At 42.8% G+C, this 19,114-nt stretch overlaps 1 protein-coding gene across 1 annotated transcript in view; it reads right to left on the reverse strand.

Moving 5' to 3' along the window:
• Positions 1-19,114, reverse strand: part of CNNM4 (cyclin and CBS domain divalent metal cation transport mediator 4) — a 40,595-nt gene that overhangs the window by 7,491 nt on the left and 13,990 nt on the right. Inside the window, exons 3-6 of the mRNA XM_018555823.1 lie at positions 18,909-19,052; positions 8,198-8,335; positions 6,803-6,972; positions 6,552-6,651 (exon numbers count right to left, since the gene is read on the reverse strand). Coding sequence (XP_018411325.1) covers positions 6,552-6,651; positions 6,803-6,972; positions 8,198-8,335; positions 18,909-19,052 — 552 coding nt within the window. The remainder of the gene's footprint in view (positions 1-6,551; positions 6,652-6,802; positions 6,973-8,197; positions 8,336-18,908; positions 19,053-19,114) is intronic.

Genomic DNA, 19,114 nt, shown 5'->3' on the forward strand with positions numbered 1-19,114 from the left:
TTAAAAACTGTTGCAAGATAAGTATCATCATTGTCCAAAGCAATTAGATTCCAGCAGTAATTTTGGATTAACACCTGCTGGACTGCTATGGGCAACACACAAACTCCTGCTCTGCTTTAGCGTTTGGTACCTGGCTAATAGAGTCAAATGACAATCATTTAGTAAACCAATAAGAAAAATAGATTTTTCTGCCTTAAAAACCAAGCAGATCTTGGATTGCTCAGGAACAAAGTTTTTCCATTGTGTCCAAATTCTATAGGAGGAAGAAGCAACACCCCAGAGGGCTCCTTCTCCCCAATAAACGTAAAAGAGAAACCGAGCCTGATGCAAAGGTCGTTAACGTGACACTAAACTCAGGGGTTAAATCTTAAAAATGTATTCAAGTTCCTTAGTTAATAAAATAAACATATCTTATTTGTGTATCACTCGTCGGCAGATCCCCAAATCATCTCTGAATTGGTGCCGACACTGCCCTTCCTTCTGGAGGGTGGACGCAGACAGTGTGCATCCCAGTGCAGACACCTAGACCCGCATGGATTTGCACGTACGGGTGTGCGGATGACAGCATACAGCCGCGTACTCCCATAGGGAAGAACAGGATGCTGCATGCAATTACATGCAGCACCTGTCCCTCCCAGGATCGGCCCATTTACTAGCTCGCATGCCGCATGGACGTGTACATCCCCCGCCTAAAAGTCCTGAAAAGATCTCAATGAAGAACAAACATGAATTTAGAACACTGACTGCCTATTCACAGGCTCTGCAGCATTAAAGTAAAACATAAAGTGTGTGGGGGGGGGGGATTCAATGGAGGCATTCTTAGCGGTGTGTATGTGGTTGGAAGCCTTGCACTAAACTCATGAAAACCCTGCAACATTTTCTGTGAGTACCGACGCATGCAATAAATTCTCATTTGCCACACCTTTACCTTTACCATATAATGCTACTGTTGCAACAAATTCATAAATATCACCAAACCATTGATAAGGAAAGTGCAGGTAAATAAGACCTCTTCTACATTGGAGTAAATAGGCGATTGCAGCACATGTAATTATTGCGCCACAGCTGCAACAATATTTTTATTTAACTTCCTCTAAAACTGATATTTTATACGTTTGCATTACTCGCCCAACTTCTCCAAAATAGCTTCTGTGCCTGAAAAACTTTGCTGCTTCACAGAAGAGATGCTTGGGACAGTTCTGTAAGAGTTGCAACAGATTTATATACACCTTATTGACGCAATCAAGAATCTTCTGCAAGTTCCGCAATTTGTCACACTACAGCGAGACAGATATCTACGACACTGTTCCAGTGCAGTGTTTGCTTGTTGTGGGTACATGGGTAGGGAGCACTGATGAGCAGTAGATGGGGAAGGTGGGTCTACTGTCTCACTGAAAATGGCTAAACTGTTGCAGACCCCACCTACAGCATCTTCAGCTACACATGTGCTTAAAATGAAGTCAAAAGGTGTTTAAGCTATTTCAAATGCAGATTAAATCACTTATAAACATTATCATAAATCAGCACCATTGTAAGTTTTACAGGGTTATTCACAAAAGGGTGAAGAGTTTGGAGAAGGCAGGAGAAGTGAACAATCTAGGACAACATAGCTGATTTAGAAAAAAATCTCCAACTCCGCTCACTTTCCAGTTCAGCTATGTTGTCCTAGATTGTTCACTTCTCCTAACTCTTCAACCTTTTGTGAATAGCCCTGTTAGTTTCTTGCAGAATCAGCTAGTCTCCTGAGCCCTGGTCCCGATATCCTGTTTTGGGGTGGCTCCTTTCCCTTTGAATGGGTCCAATGAACTCTTGTGTGCTAGTAAGCTCTGTGTATATCCAAACACAGCAAGGCAATCCACTCTCCTGTTCCTTGCTTCTTTCTCCAAGCTAGCAGATGGACAGCTGCTAGAGACTGCTCTGTCCCTTGTGATGATATACTGGAAAGGACATTCAGGGGAGCCGAGCTGAGAGAGTTTGAGGTGTTGGAAAACATGATGACCAAGTGCTTGGGTAAAAATGTAAAGAGACACTTTGCTGGACAATGTATATTTGTTTGATCTGGATTCATTATTGAAAAATGTTTGGGAGTTTAATACTGCTCGCTCCTGTGATGGACTACAATCTCACATTTAGTTTACGAATTTGTATTGAGATTGTAGTCCATGGTGGGAGTGAGCTTGGAGCGGTGGCTACTTTACACTGCTACAAGCATAAAAGGTCCATGGGGAAAAAAAGTAGCCACCCTTTTGCTGTATAGCTGCCCAAACCCTTGTATGTGAAAGCCAGGTGCCAGCTGTAAAAGAAAACGGCGCAGCAGCTGTGATCTTGTTGTAACCACTTCAGGACTCCGCTGTTTATATACATACTGCAGTCCTGAAGTGGTCAAAAATGCAGCTGCACTCCGAATAGTCCCAAGCATCAATACATTTATTGTTAAGGTGCACTACAGGCACACTGCATAGGCTCAAGAGGCTCTTTAATGAGTTTCTTAAAAAAATGCGTTAGTGGGACCTCAGTAGCGGTGTCAGTTCTCTATCTTCACAGACCTTTCATCAACTTCCATTGATTTTTTTCTAAGCAACAAAAGCGCAAAGGAAAGCAATTTGGTAGCTGCTGCCAAATTGCCAATGTGACATGGACATTAAGCTGGCCATACATATTTCATACGAACGTTTATAGGAAAAATCTCGTCAGAACATTCCTTAATGCCATCAGAGACTTGATGAATGTCCTTCGAAATTCCATTTGATTTTAAAATTCGATTTTGAAATTAATGGAGTTTCTCAAACAAAAACTACATTCAAATGTTGAATTTCGGTTGTTCTCCGGAAATATTTTCTATCCCGCTCCTTCTATTTTTTTTGTCACAACGGACAAAAGAAATCGTTGATTTGATCCCATTACCTAATAGAGAAAATAGAACGTTCGTTCCAAAAACAAATTTATTTAAAAGGAAATTCTACTGGTGTACAGCCAGCTTTAGTCTGCTGTTGCAGCGTACAAATGTAAGCTGTTCTGCCATATAGTCTGCCAGTATGATCTGATGGCCATCTGGCAGCCAGTGTCTAAAAAGTAATTAAAAAAACAGCTATTGCAAATAAATATATTAGGGATGCACCGAAATTTCAGCTGCCGCAAGATTTTGGCCAAAAATGTTACTTTGGGCAAAATGCTGAAAGTACCATTAATTTGGCCAAAAATGCAGTGCATACATAGTTTCTCTCCTCCCTGCTGGCCGCTGCTCTGTGTCCCCCCTGACACAGAGCAGCATCCAGCAGGGAGGAGAGAAACTTACAGGGGGCGGGGAGGAGAGCGATGTCAGCGGTGTCACAGGAGGCCAAGCTCTCCTCGCGCAACGCCCCACTCTGCCTCCTCCAGAACAGGATGTAGAGCGGTACGGGGAGGAGACAGCTGTCAGCTCTCACAGGAGGCTGCGTTCTTCCTGCAATGCCTTCTCATCCTCCTGTGACAGTGAGTCAGGATGGAGAGCTGGTTACAAGCGCTCAGCGATCAGCTGAGTGTTTGTAAATAATTGAGGACAGAGTAGGTTTACTGTGTCCCCAATTATAAATGAACAGAAGTGCTCTACATCACTTCCTATTCATTCATGATTGTGGACATAGTAACTCATACTATTGTCACATGAATGAACAGGAGCATTCAGAAGAGAGGCTTCCTGTTCATTCATAACAGGGGCTGCAGAAAAAGAGATTGAGGACCCTGTGTCCTTAATCACTTTTCAATTTCAAAAGGGAAAAATCAGGGGGTCTGTTTAGACCTCTGCTATTTCCCCAGAACCCCCGACAGTAAAGTAAAAAAATTAATAAATACAAATAAATTAAATTATTTTTTTTTACAAAGGTTAGAAAAAATAATAATTTGGGGTTTTGGCCTGACAAATTCCATTACGGTGCACCTCTAATATAATATGCACACAGTGGGCCAAATCATTAGTTATGGGTTAGCAAAAACCTTTGTAGTAAACACTCATGCAATATTAATGCCCTCAGGATTAGTGATAAGGAGAACTTTACAGAGACTGAATCCATCTCCCAGTTTGTTAGGTTCATGTGATAAAACACACCTTGCATATAAACATGCATGCACCTCAGCAATTTCACACACTCCTATTCTCCAGTACAGAAATGTGCAGAAAGCAGATATAAGATTGCCATGTATTACACACCACCCAAAAGTCACTTCAGACGTGTGTGTAAATGGCGTGCACACATTATCCATGCATGTAGATTATTACCTGCTAGCCTTGAAAACAGAGACCCCCTTTTAAGGGGAAGACGGGGAAGACAGGGAAGACGGGCAGGAGCTAGCAGAAGGTGGAAAGATAAAACACGGGGAAATGAGGAGGAAGCAGTACTTGGATTTGCATTCCTTTGATACCGTAGGCCAAGGATAGGCAACCTTGGCACTCCAGCTGTTGTGGAACTACAAGTCCCATGATGCATTCCAAGGCTGACAGACACAGAGGCATGATGAGATTTGTCGCTTCACCACAGTTTGCCTACCCACAGTTTGTCGTTTCACCCGGTCGTAGGCACTGCTAGATGTGAGAAAGCACAGTAGGCCTCCTTTATTAATCTCTTAAAGAGCTCCCCCTGTTGTTGAGAACAACTAGATTATCTATCAGTCTCCCATTTTGCACAGCTATTGGCAACACAAACAGACATTACTCAAAGACATGCAATGACAGATACAGCTACCTTAGTTCCCATCATTGCAAGTAGGGATGCACCGATACCAAGTACAGTACTCGGTACAAGTACAAGTAAATGTACCGATACTTTTTGAGCTCCAAGACTAGACTAGAGAAACATTCAAAAGTTAGGAGGCAGCTGTCATTTGTAAGGAGCACACGGAGCTCCTGGGATTTGTACAGCTGTTTTAACGTATGATTTTGTTTTTATAAATATAAATAAAGGCATGCACCGATACCAGTTTTGTGAGTACTGACACTTGCCCAAGTACTTACAAGTACGAGTACTGATACATTTTTGTTTAGTCATGTGGCAGTTTTTCTACTAATGATTTCAGGACAGTGGTGGAGAGCCAGAGCCAGGTCCCAGCTGCAACCGCTGCAACCCCGGTAGTTCTCATGAAAATGCCAAGTATCAGCATTGGTACTCAAAAAGTATCGGTGCATCCCGAATTGCAAGGGTGTTCTCCACACATTTCCATGGGCCTAATATCTAGTATTGTTTTCTAAACTAGCATTCTAAGAACGGAGAAATAATAATGGGCCATGGAATAAAGCTCCAGAAAGAAGAATGGTTTGTATTGCCAACAGAAATCAATAACTTCCATTCCTTTTCTCTCATGCGCTGGGAGCATAAAAGTACAAAGTTGTCTGGAGAATTGGTCTTTTGCAGACTTTTATACCACGGATCCATGTGTGTGTTGTCTTGACAAGTAGATATTTATAAAGATATAAAGAAAGATATTTTTTTTTTTAAATACTCACCATTTGCTGAAGGTGCACTCAAAGCCATGACACCGTAATAGGAGAAGGCGCCAGACTCAAATTTCATATTCTCCTTGCCAGCCTCTACTTCAACTTTCCCCTGAACAAAGATAGTGAACAGATTTAAGTTGCAGTGCTCTATATTACATCACCATGTAGAATTCAGCTGATAATTTATAAGCTTGTATTCCAAAGCCATACCCAAACAATGGGGTGATCCCAGTTCACCTAGGCTCTGTTATTCAACATACCTGCAAGATGAGGATAAAGTAGTCGGCTATCTTGTTGCACTGGTACAGGTAGTGGTCTGCTGCCTTCTTGTTATCATCATCATAATGAAGCTCCTGCACCACATCTGGGTATTTGAGAAGACGCAAAAGGGTCTTCTCTGAAATTAAATTAGATGCAAACAATGGTACCTCTGCAAACATTCAAAAGTTAGGAGGCAGCTGTCATTTGTAAGGAGCACACGGAGCTCCTGGGATTTGTACAGCTGTTTTAACGTATGATTTTGTTTTTATAAATATAAATAAAGGCATGCACCGATACCAGTTTTGTGAGTACTGACACTTGCCCAAGTACTTACAAGTACGAGTACTGATACATTTTTGTTTAGTCATGTGGCAGTTTTTCTACTAATGATTTCAGGACAGTGGTGGAGAGCCAGAGCCAGGTCCCAGCTGCAACCGCTGCAACCCCGGTAGTTCTCATGAAAATGCCAAGTATCAGCATTGGTACTCAAAAAGTATCGGTGCATCCCGAATTGCAAGGGTGTTCTCCACACATTTCCATGGGCCTAATATCTAGTATTGTTTTCTAAACTAGCATTCTAAGAACGGAGAAATAATAATGGGCCATGGAATAAAGCTCCAGAAAGAAGAATGGTTTGTATTGCCAACAGAAATCAATAACTTCCATTCCTTTTCTCTCATGCGCTGGGAGCATAAAAGTACAAAGTTGTCTGGAGAATTGGTCTTTTGCAGACTTTTATACCACGGATCCATGTGTGTGTTGTCTTGACAAGTAGATATTTATAAAGATATAAAGAAAGATATTTTTTTTTTTAAATACTCACCATTTGCTGAAGGTGCACTCAAAGCCATGACACCGTAATAGGAGAAGGCGCCAGACTCAAATTTCATATTCTCCTTGCCAGCCTCTACTTCAACTTTCCCCTGAACAAAGATAGTGAACAGATTTAAGTTGCAGTGCTCTATATTACATCACCATGTAGAATTCAGCTGATAATTTATAAGCTTGTATTCCAAAGCCATACCCAAACAATGGGGTGATCCCAGTTCACCTAGGCTCTGTTATTCAACATACCTGCAAGATGAGGATAAAGTAGTCGGCTATCTTGTTGCACTGGTACAGGTAGTGGTCTGCTGCCTTCTTGTTATCATCATCATAATGAAGCTCCTGCACCACATCTGGGTATTTGAGAAGACGCAAAAGGGTCTTCTCTGAAATTAAATTAGATGCAAACAATGGTACCTCTGCAACAAGAGACGGGGACTGGGGTCAGAAAAATCACAATGCAGGAGTAAGAATAAGCCTACCACAGAGGAAGGGAGACAATGTAAGGTATAATACAGAGGAACAGAGTCAACGAATGAGTGTAAAGGTATAATAGAGAGGAACAGAGAGACAGTCAAGGAATGTAAGGTATATTTCTCAGAGGACTGGAGACAATCAATGAGTGTAAGGTATATTAGGGAGGAAGGAAGGCAAGCAATGAAAGTAAGGTATATGTCAGAGTAACAAAGAATCAATTTGTGTAAGGTATATTTCAGAGGAATGGAGACAATCAATGAGAGTAAGGTATATTAGGGAGGTAGAAAGGAAGGCAAGCAATGAGAGTAAGGTATATTAGGGAGGTAGAAAGGAAGGCAAGCAATGAGAGTAAGGTATATTAGGGAGGTAGAAAGGAAGGCAAGCAATGAGAGTAAGGTATATTAGGGAGGAAGAAAGGAAGGCAAGCAATGAGAGTAAGGTATATTAGGGAGGTAGGAAGGAAGGCAAGCAATGAGAGTAAGGTATATGTCAGAGTAACGAAGACACTCAATTTGTGTAAGGTATATTTCAGAGGAATGGAGACAATCAATGAGTGTAAGGTATGTTAGGTAAGGCAGGCAGGCAATCAATCAATGAGTGTAAGATATATTTCAGAGGAAGATGCAATCAATGAGTTGTATGGCTGGCCATACACCTATAGATTTTCTGCAGATTTTCTATGATCCAATGGGAAAAAGTGCTACAGATTCCTCCATCTACGCTAAACTGTGCAGATGGAGGAATCTCCCACTGGGCCAAGCTTCAGTATCTTGCTAGTCAGCCCCGCCGGCTGCCAAACTACGTGAATAATCTGATTGGATGCAGGCACTTTTCAGGTATATTGAGAGCCAGCGGGGCCGACTAGCAAGATACTGAAGCTTGGCCCAGGGGGAGATTCCGCCATCCACACAGTTGAGAGTAAATGGAGGAATCTGTTGCACTTTTTCCATCTGACCATAGAAACTCTGCAGATAATCTATAGGTGTACGGCCAGCTTAAAGGAGAACTATGAGGTGAGTGCTTTTCACTCACCTCATAGTTCTAGCCGACCTGTGACAATGAGACTGTCACAGGTCGGCTCAGTAGATTGGGAGGTGAGCGAACACATACCGGGTTTGCTCGAACAGAGTATTGAAGACAATCAATGAGCGCAAGGTATGTTTTCACCTGTGGATAAGAATCGGTGGGCAGCAAGCAGCAGTTGAGGGGAAATTTTAATTCTCAGTTCGTGATCCGGGTCTTTAAAGACAGAGAAATCCTTTTTGTCCTGACGACGATTAACGCGTTTCTTACTGCGGTTGTCAGCTGTGGGGGGAAGAGGCGTTAAAAATCAGATTTATTGTAGTAAAGACAATCACAACAAAAATTGTAACAGGTGACCGATCATCACAAACATGCACCAGCGATCGGTCAGTGGCGCACTAGCTGGGTAAAACCAGAGATACAAATACGATACCTGTATGTGCTGTCTGCATGGATTGGTGCATGGCCTTAGTACACCTGTAAATGTTCAGCTCATGTGCTTAGCTTAGCCACATTTGCCCAAACAAGACCACTGCTCCTGACCAAACATTTAGTAGTGCGGTATAGTCACCATATTCATAAGATATAATCTTAAAGTGGGCTGGTGAGGATAACACTGAGTTGCCACTGCTAAATTCAGATGTAGGCTCTGGGACTGCCAACCTCTCCCTGCTTCAATACATAGTGAGGCAATGACCTAGAATAAGCATGCATGTTGGAAATTTAGACTTCAAAGGATGCATGTGACAACAATGATGCACCGCTCCTGAATTCAGAGCAGCGTTGCCACTCATGTAGGTTGTGCTCGCTTCCTTTTACAGTGGGATAAAATGTTGCAGGGGATGTGGCAACCATGTTGTAGGGGGTGTGGCTATCAGAATTGTCAATGCGGATTCACAAGCCTATAGTTTGTCCATCAACTCCTGGCCAAACCTTGCCATGCCCTTTACTTTCTGGATTGGCAGAACTGCCTTCCACTGTGAGCTGCAGTGTCTTGGAGGGGGAGCATGTGAGACACAAATGGAGGATTTAGCTTGTGCAAGGAAAGGGTTGTTTTTATGAGGTTTGTGCATCACAAAGTAACAGAATTTAGGACTGGTGTAGACCTGCATACAGGAGCTCTATTTTAAATGAATACTGCTTGGTTGAAAAAAAATCAACCACCACCCAACCACATTTGAGCTGAATTAGAGAACACATTTATTTATAGACAATATGGCTGCTGCCTACCATAATCAATCTTGCTTCTGACATTTGCCATGATGTTAATACATAGTAAAAAGGAATGCTCCCTCTTTTCTCAGATGCTGGAAAACCCCTTAAAGTAGCCCTGCAATGACTCTATAAGCCATAATACACACAATGCCCGAAACATGCATCTCATTGTTTGTGCAAATCCATACAACGCATGGCCAATCCCAATACTAAAAACTGCCTCGTCTGCCCAATAACTATACGCAGAGAAGCACCTTATACAAGGATTCCCGACACGGTAATAATATCTTCTCTAACATGCACATAAAATATAAAGACCATGCTCTACAGAACTCCTATACACAGTAGCAATCCCACGAAGAGCTGAAAGATAGTCCTGTCTCCGTACAAGAACATGATGTCCTGAAATCCAAACAAAAGACTTGTGACAGCAAAGAAAACATCTGTTCTCACTCTTAATCCTTTCTGATGCAGCTAAGCAATCTTCTGTTAGAGGACTGGCAAGATCTTGAGAAAAGCAGTAAAAAAAAAAAATCACCTCTACATCTATCCTTCTTAGGCCTTTTCTGTTATTTTCAATGGAAGCTTATCTTCCCTGATACATAAGACATCCCTGCTGGCTTCTGAACTCTAAATTCCTATCGGTTTCATTGGCTTACTGCTTTAAACCAGGAGTTCATGGTAGCCATCAGTACATTGTTGACTCTAGCCAGTGGTCCTCCTCTACTCTGTACACTTGGATGAAGTCCCATTTGTTAAAACAAGGCAGAAAAGCTTTACTAAGTAGTAAGGATGTTCCATATACCAGTTGGTTTTGACTTACACGGTATAGGCGGTCTCACCTGCGGACCCTGATGTTGCCAAGGGGCCAAATATAATGCTACAGAAGACAGCCAGAGACTGCAGAGCTACTCGAGAGAACTGCTGTGGTGGGCAACCTACTGTAGGAAACATGTTGCACAAGACTGCAAGAGATCACTGCCATCGCAACCTCTTTTAAAAAAAAAACAAACACCACTATAACTGACTGCTGGGGTCAAAGGACTGAATGGCAAGCACCACAGGTCTGCAGATCGGGTACCAGAGCCATACATTTTCCCATAAAGGAAACCTTTACTGGGAGAAATATGGAGGATGCCATTGTTGACCTTTTAAAAATGTTAATGGTCTGGCTGTCTTTGACCCCTTTGAACAAGCATGCAACTAGGGAAGTCAGAAGAATATCAGAACTCCTGATCTGCATTCTTGTTCAAAGTCAGTGAATCAAAGTCTAGATGGCTTTAGATCAAAAATATCTGGGAAACTTAACTTTTTCAAAAGTAGATTTTTCTTTTTCAGTACAGAGTTCTTTAACACATCTGTAGAAATAAAAGAATTGTGAATATAAAAAGGAGGTTCTACCACTTCTTTAGAACAGTTAGATATACTCAATCTCATCTCACAGCGACCGGTGCAGGGAGGAGAGCTCAGCCTCCTGTGACAGCGTGGCCTGTCTCCGCCCCCACACACCACTCTGTCGGACTGCGATAGGAGGCCGAGCGGTTTGGGAGGAGAGACGCCAGCCGCTCACAGCGCTCTCCTCCTGCAGCGCTCGGCCGACTGTCACACTTTCTCTCCTCCCCGCTGGGACACAGAGCAGCGCCCAACGGGGACGAAAGAAAGCAGGGATGCGCCGATGCATCGGCAGGAAAATGGCCCTTTCGGCATTTAGCCAAAAGTGCCATTTTTGGCCGATATGTTTCGGCGGCCAATATAGCGGTGCATCCATACTTGTTTTAGCTCCAGCTGACCTGTGCAGGAAAATGTAAGAGTTGCTGGCCACCTATAAGGCTTTATGCTTCTCTGCCACCAACCACAGAGGCTTACAAATCATTTTGAAAATCACCTTTGGGAGACCTAAGTGGTCAGCTTATAACAAATCAACATTTTATAAGCCTGAAATTAACTGGGAATTCACCATTAGTTATTGGCTAAATAAAAGAAAAAAAAAACCTTAATGTGCACACACTTGAGTACAAAGTGTGACCTGAAGCCACAGGTAAGGTTGGTGATCGAATGAAGGAGCCCCATTAACAAATCTCAGCACTGGAATCCTAGGTAGCTAAGCAATTGGCATCTCTTCCTTTCATTTTTGGGATTCTGGGTTCTGATCTGAAAAGGAACACTATCTGCATGGGGTTGAGCATCCTGGAATTGTTTTATGTGGGCTTCTTCAAGGATGTTCTCACGATAGACTGGTAGATTAATCCGTACCTCACCGAACTTGGCTGTAGAGTGTGTTTATGATTGTGATAGAAATATTTGACTCTAAGCACATTTGGGAGTAGGAACTGAGGGGGAATAGTCCTATGGAGAGCTATGTACATGTTGAAGCTTTATAGCCGAGAAAATAATTAACAGGTGAGTTCTTGACTGCCTCACAGCAGAGCTCCAGCACAGTATGCAGAAAGCTCTACATTATAGTGATGGGCCACTATAGGATTCAATATGAAACAGAACTTGTGCAAGTAGAAATGTAATTGCGTGTGTGTATATGAGAGTGTGTTCTAAGGGAGCATGGCAGAAAGGGAATGAGATCTTTCATTAGGTAGTCAAGCGTAAAGTATTTCTAGCTAGAAAAGCTTTGTTCACTCAGCAATATTGTATAATGGTTAAACCAAAATATTTTAGGTTGCCTGCAGTGGTTTTTTAAAAAAAAAAGGAGAACTATGGGGTCAGGGCTTTCCTCATAGTTCTCCTAAGGGTCATTAAGGGTCATAGGAGAACACAAACTAGAGTTCTCCCGTGACCCAAAGTTCAGTATACCGCAAGCTACAGCTCGCGGTATACTGAGCCGCCGCAGCCGGGACGGATCCCGACAATACCGTCTGGATCCACCCAGCTGCGGGATTGACAGCTGGCTCTGCCTATCCAGAGGCAGAGCCAGCTGTGCCGCCCCCTGCCCCGTCCGTCACAGGTCGGCTCAGATTATGAGGCTGAGTGAAAATCAATCACTCGCCTCATAATTCTCCTTTAATAAACCCTTGAATATTTAAAAAGGAGAACTATGAGGGGAGTGATTTCCACTCATCCTCATAGTTAGAGTCGACATGTGACAAAGAAGCTGTCACAGGTTGGCTCTATTGATCGGGAAGTGAACACACACACACACCTCCGATCCTCCAGCGCTGACTTGAGGAATGAACGGAGTAGCGGGCCGGCACAGCTGGCTCTGCCTCTAGATAGGCAGAGCCAGCTGTCCTTTAGCCAGCTGGGTGGAGCTCGCTATATACAGAGCTTTGGGTCACGGAAGGAGGTTAGTATATGTCCTCCCGTGACCCTAAAGAGAACTATGGGGGAAAACACTTACCCCATAGTTTTTAAAGCTGACCCCGCGGGTCTGCTGATGTCACCAGTGCTAAATTGGTTTGGAGACTGGATACTGTTTCTTTACCTAGAAGTCGTCTGGATGTTTCCATGCAATACTGGGATTATTTGAATGTAAATGCACTTGCTTTTATATTTTCATTTTAATAAATGGTTTTACGCTAAGGATTATTTTCTCTTCTGGTCTATAAGGGAACATTGAATACAACACCAATTTACTGGCTGGGAGGATTACCATCTGCTATATGGACTATCTGCTTACAGTCACATAAAATCAACAGACCAAAAAAGTTAACTTAACCAGCTAGTGAGGTGGTAGCTTGCTCTGCAGCTCACTCACACCAGCTTAAACCTGAGCTAAGATGACGAGGTTGCTTGCGATCAGAAATATTGTAGGAATTTCACATTCCGCAGATATGGTTTGCCTTAGTAAAAACAACAGACTATCTGGTAGATATGCTGTGAGCTAAAACGGTCAGCAATTTACAATCCCTATGTATCAATACATAGAGCCTGTAGAAATCAATACTCAAATATGAATGCCCCAGGTACCTATAAAATTGATTACTATAGTCAGGAAGGTCTAACCAGCCCACATGGCAGAGGTTCATCTCAAGCACCTGCGTATGTGCATAGTTTGGTTAAAAAATGGTGCATAGCCGGGGGGGATTCCATGTGCGTGGTATTAGCACTCCTAGATGGTACTGACGAGCACAGGAATTTCCTATACTCATCAGGGCCACCTGGGGTGTACCAGTGCTGTGCATCTGCCCGGTGTTCTATCAAACTTTGTGACTACGTTAGAATGTGTGACCGGTGACGTGGTCACACATTTTAACGTAATCCCGCCCAGTTTTTACAGCGGTGGAATGTGTGACCAGTCACGTGGTCACACATTTTACCGTAATCCCTCCCGCCCAATTTTTCGGCAGTGGAATGTGTGACCGCCAACAGGTCAAGAATTCCAACGCTTTCTCAGCTGTTCCAGGGCAGATCGGCATTGCAGATTGCGTGTGCAGGAGAACCGATCTGCCCTGGAACAGCTGATCGGTCCTGAAATGTCACTTCTATCAGACTCTCGATCTCACTTTCCACAAAGTCAGATGCAAGTGACATTGCAGGATCAATCAGCTGTTCCAGGGCAGATCGGTTCTCCTGCACACGCAATCTGCAATGCCGATCTGCCCTGGAACAGCTGAGAAAGCGTTGGAATTCTTGACCTGTTGGCGGTCACACATTCCACTGCCGAAAAATTGGGCGGGAGGGATTACGGTAAAATGTGTGACCACGTGACTGGTCACACATTCCACCGCCGAAAAACTGGGCGGGATTACGCTAAAATGTGTGACCACGTCACTGGTCACACATTCCAACCTAGTCACAAACTTTGGTAGAACACCGGCTATACGCTGGGCGAACCCCTAAGACACTGAAGGTACTTTTTTTTAATTTATTCCAACGTGACACAAATGCTATATGAGATATTTAGGGTAAATCAGAAAATGTTGAAGTCACTTCTGTTTGTGTTTTGTTATTGGGCACAGCTTCCTAATTGTTATATTTAATAACTGTCAAGACTGTAGTTTATATCCAGCGAGCACACATTTTTAGTTACTATTGTAAGACATACAAAGGGGGTTTTTTGTTCTGTGATGGCTTTTTATTGGGGTATTTTTATACATAGTTCAGTACTTTTACCCTCTAGTGGCTAATGCAAATTACTTGCATGTATGCCAGAGTGTTCTAAAAGAAGCCATGTAAAAGAAAATATATACAGCTTGCCAAAACGTATAAAAGTGACCCAGTTTAGACAAGTAAAAGGTTTTTCGGTCAGATGAAAAAACATGTGGAACAAAATCTAACACTGCAGTCAAATGTGGAGGTAGCATTGTACGTGAGGGCTGATCTGGACATTTCGTGAGAAATAGAATGTATAAACAAAATACAGAAAAATAACAATTTGCTAAATCTAGAAGCTTCAGTGAAAAATAATTTAATTTCATTATTCAGGGAAAACAATCCTAAAATCAAAAAAGGAATGCAGGAGTGTATTAAATTCTGATTCCACCTTTCTGACCATGTTTCATGACACACTGATATTTGGGGTAGAACATGGTCACAGTACACAGCCACCCACCCCGTTACTGTATTGTGGCGTGTTACTCCCCGCAGCAGCTCCTCTAGATTTGAATTCAGCGTGGATGTGCATGGCTTCATGTCATTCAATCACAGATCCAGTCACAGGATCTGTGAATGAAAATTCTAAAAAGTGCCATCTGCCACCATGGCCGAGGGACTCGAAGACCTCAATGAACTACAATGCAGTTCATAGATAACTTCCTTCAGGTCTGCAGGAGCCAGACCACTGCACACAAGATCCACTAAACGCAGATGCAATGCTTTGCAGGCTCCACTGCGAAAAACAAACACTAGGGATGCACCGAAATTGAATTTTGAGACCGAAAACGGAAAATAAAAAATTGGCAAGCAGAAAATTAAGTTTTTTTTCAACCTTGTTGAAATGTTAAATTTTTTTATTCAATTTTTTTTTTTGCTTTACTGTTGAGGGCTTCGGGGAAACATTTGGGGTCTAAACAGAGCCCTAATATACCTCCTAAAACAGAAAAACAGAAAGTCCTCAATCTCCTTTTCTGCAGCCCGTTATGAATGAACAGGAATTCTCTACTCAAAGTGCTCCTGTCCATTCATACATTGTGAATATAGTAGGAGTTACTATGTCCACAATTATGAATAGGAAGTTCATCACTTCCCATCCATTCATAACTGGGACATAGTGAACTTACTATGTCCCAGTTATTTACAAATACTCTGCTTGCTGAGAGTTTGTATACCACTCTCCATCCTGAATCGGCTTTCACAGAAGGCCAGCGGGCGGTGGGGGAGAGCTTCTCCTCCTGTGAGATGACAGCGGTAACCACCCCACACCGCTCTCCATCCCAACACAGGAGGCAAAGCTCCTCCTCCTGTGACAGATCAACACACTCTGCTCCACTTTCCGCTCTCCATCCTGACATAGGAGGAGCTGGGAGATGCAGGGGAGCTCCACCTCCTGTTGGATGGCAACTGTCACCGCCCCGCTTTCCATCCTGACACAGGAGTTGGAGGGTGTGGGAGGAGAGCTGAAAAAGTCATTTTTCTGCCACTAGTTATCCTCAGTCTGTTGGCCAGCATCATACAACTCACTTCTGAGCCTAGGTCATCCTGGACATCACTGCTTGGTATGGGTCTCCTACACTATCAGCAAAGAACGGTAAAATGTCGAAATTCTTAGCTTGCTCAGTTAAAGGCTTTATGCTCAGGTTTTAAATCCTACCATAGTTTTCACTCCATATGGTGCCAGACTATCACACAATTGTGCCAACATCAATAATATCGTATGACAATTTAATTGTATACATGCAAAAAATATTTAAAGCGGAACTTTACCCACCAATTTAATGGTCTCCCAAAAGAGTTTCTTTTATGGCATGGCAACTGTCAAGGCTGTCAATGTGCTTATTTCATGTCTCAACTGAACCTCCAAGCCCTGAAATGGCCGGTGTCATATCTGATCACACGTGCAGTTCTATGGCTATTGCAATCCAAAAGGGGCTAAGTTTGCACCTTCCTTGTAAAATATACAAGGGTGTAGCTCCACTTCAAATATTCCATTAAAAAATAAAAATTCTGCCCACTTCACATTAACAGAAAAGCCCTTTGTATCTATAGTATAACAGACTCAAGACTTCACATTAATGTAAAATGATTTTAGCTCCCAGCTGTAGTTTATTCCCAAAAGGCTTTCGTAACTTCCACGAGATCTACATATTTCTCTGTCATAGCGCATTGGTATGTTTATAAAGAAACCATCCATGCCAAACCAGTAATATCCACATTAAACACAAAGTCTAAGTTGACAAGAAAAATACAACCAAAAGGTGGATCCATGACATACACAGTAAGTATTCTGGGGACATCCAATTGAAGTGTCATATTCCCACTTGCATAAAGCGGTTTCAGATGTTTTGATCCTACAATGGCCTCCATTCAAAAAACCATGCTTTCCATATGTGTGTGAAGGTACTCATTCGTCCAGGTCATGGTATATCTGTAAAAAATAAGTCAATGCAACTGGACTTGCTGTATTTGTTTTGAAGACGTTGCACTGGTCATCCAACCAGCTTTCTCAATTCTGAATGACTTGTACAAAAAATGATCTGGGAATAAATAAAGGTGAATGTCGCTCCAATCCACATAATCTGTTAGTCACAACCAGGTGTTGATTGTATTTACATAATTGACACCTAGCTCCAATTATGCAAATGACACCTGGTTGTGACTAACAGATTATGCGGATTGGAGCGACATTCATCTTTATTTATTCCCAGATAATTTGTGTGCATGTCATTCTGCATTGAGAAAGCAGGTCGGATGTCCAGTGAAACGTTTCCAAGAAAAATACAGCAAGTCCAGTTGCCTTGACTTACTTTTTACAGATACATGCTTTCCATAGGTTGTGCTGGTGAGGATCAAAAAGTCTGAAGCAATTACATGCAAGTCGTCATAAATAACATAGTAATATTGGACTATAGATGTGTAATACATATCCAGATTTAAATGTACATCTGGATAGACAATTAGCCACATGGGCATAAAGGAATGACTTGCATGGTTCTATTCAGTAACGATAACGCACACAGTACATTGCAACGATCTATGTTTTTGTCTCCTTTTGGCCAGTCTCACAATATGCCGACTAGCCATCTTAGATTCTGAGATCAAGGCCGGGTTTCTCCTCATGTGGCAAAAAGGTGCAAGGCTCCTCCTCTCATGTAGCAAAAAAGGCGGCAAAGTCAGAATCCTGAGTAAGGTGGCACCTTTTATTGAGGACACGACATGGTTCTCACCATCAGATGCATTCATTCATCAGTAACATAGGGAAACAATGTAAGGATAAAGAATTCAATTCCAAACAAAAACACATTGGCCTGTTTTAGCTGTCCCACCCACAGAAATCTATGAGTAACTTTCACCAGAAGTAGGTCCTGACGGTGGGACAGATGCATAGGAGCGTGTTACATGAGGACTAATCTTTTAAAAAGGGCATGCATCAGGAGAACACATACTAGTCCGAAGGAAGGGACTCACCAAGTAGTAAGTCAGGATCACAACCGTGGAGCATGTACCTCAAGAAAAAAAGTCAACAGTGCCAGCTCCCAAACATCTACCTTAACAGGTCTGTTCAAAGGTTTTGTTTTTTTAATCTATATTTGCTTGGGACTACTCGGTCTTGTAACACACAAGGGTCCCTACCTTCCACAGCCCACTTATAAGCAATAGTACTTTATTAACTGGAGTCCAACCACAAAGATAAAGTGGTTTGTCTAAAAGGACACTACACTTTATGGGTGGCACGAAAAGATATCTTGTCCAGAATAAACACAGGAGTTTCTAAAGGGAGAGCTTCCTCTCCATCTCAAACAGTGTCAGGGGCAGAACTATCGGCGGTGCAGCTGCCCCAAGGCTGAGGGGGGCCCCACTGACAGGGAAGGAGGTGAAGGAGGCCGGGCGCCCCAGCAGCGCCAGTCCGGCACGTGCAGGAAAAAGTGACCCTGCAGAACCAACCATACAGGGTCTCAGGTGGGCCCAGAGTCCAGTGCGTTACCAAGCCCAGAGTCCAGTGTGTTACCAAGCCCAGAGCGCTACCAAGCCAAGTGCGTTACCAAGCCCAGAGCGCTACCAAGCCAAGTGCGTTACCAAGCCCAGAGCGCTACCAAGCCAAGTGTGTTACCAAGCACAGAGCCCAGTGCATTACCAAGCCCAGAGCATTACCAAGCCCAGAGCATTACCAAGCCCAGAGTCCAGTGCGTTACTAAGTCCCGAGTGTTACTAAGTTCTGAGAGCAGTCCGTTACTAAGTCCAGAGTCCAATTCATATACTGTCTGCATTGCTGTATAGTGCATTGCTGGGATTTGTAGTCCCTACAGCCAGGGGGTGGGGGGCCCAAGATAATATCTTGCACCAGGGCCCTTTAGTTCCTTAGGTCTGCCACTTATCCGGGTATTCACAGTTTTTCAGGATATCCACTGTGATAAACCAATATTCACTTATAGGAGTAAGGCAAAAGGTTCTCCTCATAAGTAGATGAGCTGAGATACAGTAAAAACGCACCCTGTAACATTTGTTTACATAAAAACATTTGCTTTTCCCTATGTGTGTTTAGCATTGCTATTACAGAGATAAGAGAAGCTTTAAGTGACAATCAGGAACTTACTATAAAGATCCGACTCATCCAAAATCTCAGATTTAATAATTTCTTCAATAATGTCTTCAAGAGTTACCAGTCCCAACACCTCGTAGAACGGATCTCCTTCTCCTTCGCTGTTGACCTTCTGTACAATGGCCAAGTGAGACTTTCCTAGGAGAATAAGCAAGCAGGTTCAACACAGGGCTCATGTAACATACCAGAATATCTTTCAC

The sequence above is a fragment of the Nanorana parkeri genome, unplaced genomic scaffold (assembly GCF_000935625.1).
Source record: "Nanorana parkeri isolate BGI_ZX_2015 unplaced genomic scaffold, ASM93562v1 scaffold214, whole genome shotgun sequence".
In the NCBI taxonomy this organism is placed as follows: Eukaryota; Metazoa; Chordata; class Amphibia; order Anura; family Dicroglossidae; genus Nanorana; species Nanorana parkeri.